Source organism: Aedes aegypti, chromosome 2 (genome assembly GCF_002204515.2).
Source record: "Aedes aegypti strain LVP_AGWG chromosome 2, AaegL5.0 Primary Assembly, whole genome shotgun sequence".
In the NCBI taxonomy this organism is placed as follows: Eukaryota; Metazoa; Arthropoda; class Insecta; order Diptera; family Culicidae; genus Aedes; species Aedes aegypti.
Window position 1 is genome coordinate 340,716,966 of NC_035108.1, and position 7,411 is coordinate 340,724,376.

The 7,411-nt window shown below is 41.4% G+C and overlaps 1 protein-coding gene across 1 annotated transcript; it reads left to right on the forward strand.

Annotated features, from left to right (window-relative positions):
* The first annotated feature begins 4,784 nt into the window (after nucleotides 1-4,784).
* On the forward strand, nucleotides 4,785-6,183 carry LOC5568486 (PITH domain-containing protein GA19395). The gene is made up of 3 exons (XM_001658021.2): nucleotides 4,785-5,193; nucleotides 5,696-5,800; nucleotides 5,869-6,183. Exons 1-3 carry the CDS (start codon nucleotides 4,871-4,873, stop codon nucleotides 6,077-6,079), a joined length of 639 nt encoding a protein of 212 aa, XP_001658071.1. The 5' UTR covers nucleotides 4,785-4,870; the 3' UTR covers nucleotides 6,080-6,183.
* Nucleotides 6,184-7,411: the final 1,228 nt, after the last annotated feature.

The following is a 7,411-nucleotide window of genomic DNA, read 5'->3' on the forward strand; positions in this document are numbered from 1 at the left end:
CCAGGTCCTCTTCCACTGCGTACAGCCAGCGTATTCGTGGTCTTCCCCGAAGCCGCCGACCTCTACCTGGTTCCCTGCTGAATATTATTTTCGCAATTCTTTCTTCCGACATTCGCACTAAGTGACCAGCCCACTGAAGTCTGCCGTATTTTACACGATTGATAATATTCGCATCTTTGTACACTTGATACAACGCGTGATTCATGCGTCTGCGCCACACACCATTTTCGAGTTTCCCACCGAGTATTGTCCGCAGCACTTTACGCTCGAAAACACCGAGAGCTTTCCGGTCTGACTCTTTCAACGTCCACGCTTCGTGCCCGTAGAGAGCCACCGGAAGAATCAATGTTTTATACAGGGCGAATATTGTTTCGGTTTGCAAGCTGCGGGACCTAAGCTGGTTACGTAGTCCGTAAAAGGCCCTATTCGCAGCCGCAACACGTCTTTTCACTTCGCGGGAAACGTCGTTGTCACATGTCACAAGTGTTCCAAGGTAAACAAATTCTTCAACAACTTCAAACACTACCTCAGCACTTACACCACCATGCCTGACTCTATCTCTACCTGCAACCATGTACTTCGTCTTGGTAGAATTGATGGTCAGGCCTATCCTCGCTGTCTCCCTCTTCAGAGGCACGAAGGCCTCTTCCACTGACCTGCGATTGATTCCAATCAGGTCTATATCGTCCGCAAAGCCAAGGAGCATGTGCGACCTTGTGATAATAGTGCCATTTCTTTGCACGCCAGATCTCCTAATAGCACCCTCAAGTGCAATGTTGAACAGTAAATTCGAAAGTGCGTCTCCCTGCTTCAATCCGTCTAATGTCACGAACGAGGTTGACACCTCGTCTGCGATCCGAACACTTGATTTCGAACCATCCAGCGTAGCACGTATCAGACTAATTAGTTTCGCCGGAAAACCATTTTCAGACATTATCTGCCAAAGCTCATTTCTTTTCACTGAGTCGTACGCCGCCTTGAAATCAATAAACAGATGGTGAGTCTGCAAGTTATACTCCCGGAATTTGTCTAGGATCATTCGCAAGCTAAACATCTGGTCCGTTGTCGAACGGCATTCACGAAAACCAGCTTGGTATTCGCCGACGAAGGACTCCTCGAGCGGTCTCAGTCTGTTAAACAGGATGCGCGACAGAATTTTGTACGCCGAATTCAGCAGGGTAATTCCTCTGTAATTGGCACACTCCAGTCTGTGCCCTTTCTTGTAGATAGGGCGGATGAAGCCATCCAACCAGCCGGTGGGCAATTCTTCGTCCTCCCATACCTTCAGAAGTACTCGGTGGATCGACTGGTAAAGCTGCTCGTTTCCGTGCTTGAGAAGCTCGACCGGGATCTCGTCCTTCCCAGCAGCCTTACAGTTCTTCAGCTCGCTGTAGCCTTTTTAACCTCTCCTATGGTCGGTGGGTCCACAGCTTGATCATCATCATCTATGTTCATCCTGTTCCTCGCTACATTTCCATTCTCACCGTTCAACAATTGCTGAAAGTGCTCCTTCCACCTGGCAGCCACCGCCGTTTTATCGGTCAGCAAATTCCCTTCTCGGTCATTCCACATGGCGGGCACTGGTACGGTATTGTGCCGCGCACCATTGACCGTTGCATAAAATCTCCGCATATCATTCCGGTTCATGCTTTCTTGTGCGTCAGCTACCACACTTTCTTCGTGCTGCCTTTTCTTTCTGCGGTGGATTCGCTTTTCTTCGGCTCTCGCTGCCCTGTACCCAAGGCGTGGATCACTCCTAATGCATCTAATTATTTCGAGTAAATTTGATGCATTCAAATGCATTTAAATACACACCTTCAGCAAATTTGCTAATCATGGCTTGCTCAAACGTTTTACAGTTGTTTTGTCGAAGTGTCAAACTTGGCGTTCCACAAAATCGAAAAGAGTTGCTACCCCATACGAAAAATGTACACACTCAGGATTCATAACACTTCCAGATTATCGGCATTTGGGTTTTCACTTCAAATACTTGGATAATGAAGTTCCAAATTTCTTCGTGAACAGTTAGGCCTGACAAAATATTTAAGAGGAAGATCGAGCGTCTGCGTTGATAAAGAAAAAATAGCTATTTTATCATTGTTACTTATTCTTCTAGATTCTATGTTGAAACTACATGCGAAACTGGACAAGAAGGGTTTCTCCAACAAGAGGAGACGTAAAATAGTCACCGTGAATGCAAATTGTTTGCAGGCTCAACGTGGAAGTGAATCTATCTGGAATAGTGGAAATGCTACGTATCCACCGATGAATTGGTCCAAGAATTTTTGTTATCGCGTAAAAAACAAGAGGCAGTAACTGTGACTATGATCGTAATCTCGTTTGGCCCATTTTAGTGGCATTGAAGACCTAGTATCGTCAATCTGATAATCGACTTAACTCTTATTCCGGTCAAAGATGTTTTCCGTTTATAGTACGTATGTATGTGGCAAGTTCAAAGCAGGGTTTGGTCCGGGGAGATTACTATGAATCACTGGCTTAGAATTGAATATATTTATGAAGACATCAATTGTTAGTCGCTCTACAAATATACAAAAACGTTGCGCTTCTCCATCTTAACCTAGAGGACACATTCTGATAAAAAAAAAGTTCAATCCGGTTCATGATCCGAAGAACTAGCTGAAAGGATAAAAAATTCAACTGGAATGCCATTCGTACTCCTAACTATCGTTGAAGCAAATAAAACGAGTTCATTGAATAAAAATGGTCATTTTTTTGTCTTGGGTTTTCGAGTTCTGCAATTCGATTCCACCAATCATATAAAGGCAGCTCAGTGAGGTAAATCGTCTTATTCATGCTTGCAAGTACTATTGTTCTGTGTGCACGCAGGATACGACTTATGCCAGCAGTATTCGAAGATCCGATAGTAATACTGATAGTAATACTTGTTCGATAACCTGAAATACATAACGATTAGCAAATTAAAAGGAAAAACCATGGTTTACAATATTCAATTTGCCGTGAGGAGCGCAACCAAATTTAAAACGTACACAATAAACAACGCGTTGCTATAGAACGATTCGTAGCTAAAGTAGTGTTATTAAAGACAAAGCTAAGTTGATGCGGAAGTCGAAAAAATGCATTTGATACAAATAAATGTACACGGAGAAAGTCGAAAATACTAGTTAGTATATGATATATTATTTTTCCACCATTAAACGTTTTTAATCATGGAGAAGATTAGACTTTAATCACCGAATCATTATGTTTTATACTTAACCTTGCATATTCATGATTTATTTTAGGACGTGCTTATGTAGATAATCATGTTACTCTGGAAACTTATAATCTCATTTCGGTCGGATTCTCCTATAAAAATCACGTCGCGCTATTCCTAAAACTTTCAGTATTGTTTTTGAATAATATTTAGCAATTTTCTGCAAAGTTCGATTCATTCAAGTCAAGTGTTATTTCACCGTGTTTTTCTGTGATCGCATAATCATTTTCTCAAGAGAAAACCAGTAAAAGAAAAACGAGAACTTGAGCGAAAAATTCTTCTGTGAATCACCCACTGCCGCCATTATACCGTTATAGCCGCTAGTGTATTGCGTCCAGCACAAACCTCGGAATAGCATCATTCAAATATGGAAAATGGTAGCGATATTGATGAACATAAAGGTAAGTTCCTTTGTCTTATTCACATCGGCATAAAATCATCGTTACGTCCACTTTTCCAGGTCAATTCCAGGTACAAAAACTGCAAAAACGAACTATGCGACAAAACTGAGGATAACAGATCCTTATCGAAGACGGACAAAAATCAGCAGATCGGTAGATTAATCAACGATTGGCAGCATAAAAATGTATATCCTATCACATGATTGAAATGAAAATAAATACTTTGCATGCGTTATTACTTTCTCACATTTTATCTTGCTTTTGTTTACAGCAATCAAATAAAAATGGCTAGTTGTATTCAGAGCACTGGATTTTAGAGCTTTATACATTGAATGCATATTGACCGAAAATTCATTTATCTATATAAAACACGTTTATACTAGCTGAGCATAATTCGTTAAAATGCATCGCAATGAGTGAATAGACCAAGTATGGTTTTAGTATAGTATTTAAGCTATTTAGTGTATTATTTCTTTAGCGTGTACATTTGATGTGCACTGAACAAGTGATCCACCCCTTGCCTGTACCGCACTCTGTTCTGTCGGGTACCGGCCACAGAATTTGAAAACAAAAAACGTTTACGCGGCAACCTGGAATCGAACCAAGAACTTTGCGATCGATAGGCCCGAGCGTACACCACGCGCCCATCGACGCGTTGATGAGGAGTGATGCTAAAACGATACATAAAGCATTCGTATTGCAATAATCGTTCCACCTTTCATAAGGCAAAAAGTATGTAATTCGGTAGTTCAGTTCGCTGCGTGTTTTACTATGTCTGTAGTCGAAATCAGATTGTTGTAAATTATTTCTGTCAAATGTACCTGTAATGTGGTACATCCCGTAAACATAGTAAATTGGTCTGAAATTGCATGGTAGTTTCAATAATGAGCGTAGTCAGCTAAAATAGTAATTTTTACTACAGAATTTTTTCCCGTGCAGAGAGTGAAAAAAAAAAATTTCCAGCGCCGAAGGCAGAGTCAGACTCAGGACTGACAATTTTCTAAGCAAAGATTTTCTCCCTTATTGTGGCACAGACCTGTTGGTCCATATCGAGCAAAGATTTTCAACACTCTTCTAAGCAAATGTCATAACAAAACGCTTCAAGGGAACAAACGAAACGCTTCGCTAAAAAGTAAAACGTCATTCTGCTGTTGTTTTTGTTTTTAGCGCAGTTTCATTTCAGCCATTGGAAGCTTCCTACATCTGCCGATCAAAATCGCGGAATATTATCGGAATGTCGCACAATCATCCACACGACCATGGTGGGGCCTGTGCGCACGAGGCCCTAGGAATCGAAGACGAACTGGAGATGGGCATCCAGTACAGCTTGTACGAAAAAATCGACACGATCAACGTGGAATGTTTGAACGAGGAAGAGGAAGGATCCGGCAAGACGGTGTTCAAACCCTACAGCCAACGGTTGGATTTCGACAAGCATGTTACCAGCGATGCCGATGAGGAACTGCTTTTCAATATCCCGTTTACCGGAAATATCAAACTGAAGGGAATCATCGTTGTGGGCGCCAATGACGATAGTCATCCGAAGAAGATGAGACTGTGAGTAAAACTAGGTACCTTGTATGGACATGGCATGAGAATGACTCATGTAGGGCTGGTGCTAGCAGGTGTCTTTTTAGAGGCTTGGTCACAATGATGGGGGAAGACACTAAAAAGTCTAATTTCTATTAAAGGTCTTGGTCTATTTTAATCAAAATGGTTTCTAGAACTACAGAAACTTACAGAGATTATCATGGGCCTACTCCAACTCCACAGGTTTTTCAACAAATTCTTAGATTTCTCGAGGAAAAAGTTCAGGAATTCTGCTATTGATTTTGTTGTAGAGATTTCTTCTGGAGTACTTAAAACACGCAGAAAAAAAACTATTGATAATACTACAATCTTAAGGATTTTGTTTTGTTTTCATAGTTTCTGTTTGACCTCTTTATGGTTCTTATCTATAGTTCCTATTGTGAGGTGATACCTAGGGTTGATAAATTGTATAATTACCTGCCATTACTCAATCTCTAGTAGCCTTACTCATGAGGAAATTCCATTTCAGATTCAAAAATCGCCCAAAGATGACCTTTGACGATGTGAGTGCCCAAGCGGATCAGGAGTTTGAACTTGAACGGGATCCCAACGGAGTTATTGAATATTCCACCAAGTGAGTAAATTCCTTGACTGCGATGTAACGATTTTGATGAATACCTAACACTTGTTTTCATTGTTCAGGGTTGTTACGTTTTCGTCGGTGCACCATCTGTCGATTCACTTCCCCACCAACTATGGAGACTCTAATACCACCGTGTACTACATCGGCTTGAAGGGAGAATTCAGCGAGGCACACCATCACGGAGTAACAATTTGTACATATGAAGCTCAACCAAATGCTGCCGATCACAAAGGTGACCTCTTTGATTCAATGAATCGACCAATCAGCTAAATATAGGTTTACCTCCGAGTATGTTGTGAATGGATAATGTTTTGATAATTTTGTTTAATTTGCATTTGTGAAATAAAGCCTGCTTTTTGAATAATTATTCCGTACCTTTGATCATTTAGAGTATCCTTCCTATAATGAAGAATCTATGCACGGTATTGAAATTTAAATCGTATTTAACTGTTCAAAACTTAAATATAGACGTATTTTGCAATGCAAAGTATTGAAACTATTCTTTATCTAATTTAAAATATGATGAAGTTAAAAAGTTGAAATCAAACTTAGGGGTCATGCACAAATTACGTCACGCTCTAAGGGGGGGGGGGGTTAGGTGGTAAAAGAAGTTGAAATTTAGCGTGACTTAATTTGTGTACCATCCCTTATTATTGCGGTAGGTAGTGCTTTCAGGCCTGGAAGCGAGTCACTTTTCTCGACATGGTCACTAAAAAGTCACTATTTGCAACAAAAAGTCACTAGACACTTTTTTCACAAAAATGGTCACTACATATTTTCGTAATCTGATGATAATGAAGCTTAAAGCTAAGTTAGCAAAAACAGCCAAATATATACAAAGACAAATGTTTGGAATTTCAAATGTCAAGGAAGATAGAAACCTGACTAACTTTCTGGAAGAATTCAGGTAAATATTTCGTGGACATTTCCAACGAAAAATGCCAACAAATTCTGGGAAAAAGCTACCACTGGTACCAATGCAGTTGTGTAAGCCTATAGAAAGTTATTTTGAAGGTAGGATTCTACTGTATGACACAGAGGAGGGACAGAAAAGCGTTCGAATTACCGCGGAAGTACCTCAAGGTTCAATCCTGGGCCCGCTGTTATGGAATGCGATGTACGATGACGTACTGAGGCTGCCCCTTCCGACGGGTGTTGAGATTGTGGGCTTCGCCGACGATATCACCCTAGTGATCTATGGTGAATCGATGGAGGAAGTAGGGTTGAAAGCAGCGCACTCTATTTCCAAAGTTGAGGAATGGATGAAGTCTAGGAAATCTAGGACTGGCCCGTCACAAGACTGAGGTGGTGGTGGTCAACAACCGCAAGTCCGAGCAACGGGCGCTTATCTCGGTAGGTGATTGCACCATAGAGTTCAAGCGATCCCTTAGGCATCTTGGGGTAATGATCGATGACAAGCTCAGCTTCGCTAGCCACGTTGAATATGCCTGTAAAAGGGCATCTACGGCTATAGCGGCGCTTCCGAGGATGATGTCTAACAGCTCTGCTGTAATTGCCAGCAAACGCAAGCTACTAGCAAGCGTGGCGCTATCCATCAGGTATCAGGTATCAGAAGGCCGGCTCCAAAGGCACGTTCCCCAC

Bases quoted from the DNA above. Each gene is read 5' to 3' on its own strand.
- LOC5568486 (XM_001658021.2), top strand. From the start codon at position 4,871: ATGTCGCACAATCATCCACACGACCATGGTGGGGCCTGTGCGCACGAG. The intron at 5,194-5,695 runs GTGAGTAAAACT...ATTCCATTTCAG, and splicing joins CATCCGAAGAAGATGAGACT to ATTCAAAAATCGCCCAAAGA. The intron at 5,801-5,868 runs GTGAGTAAATTC...TTCATTGTTCAG, and splicing joins GTTATTGAATATTCCACCAA to GGTTGTTACGTTTTCGTCGG.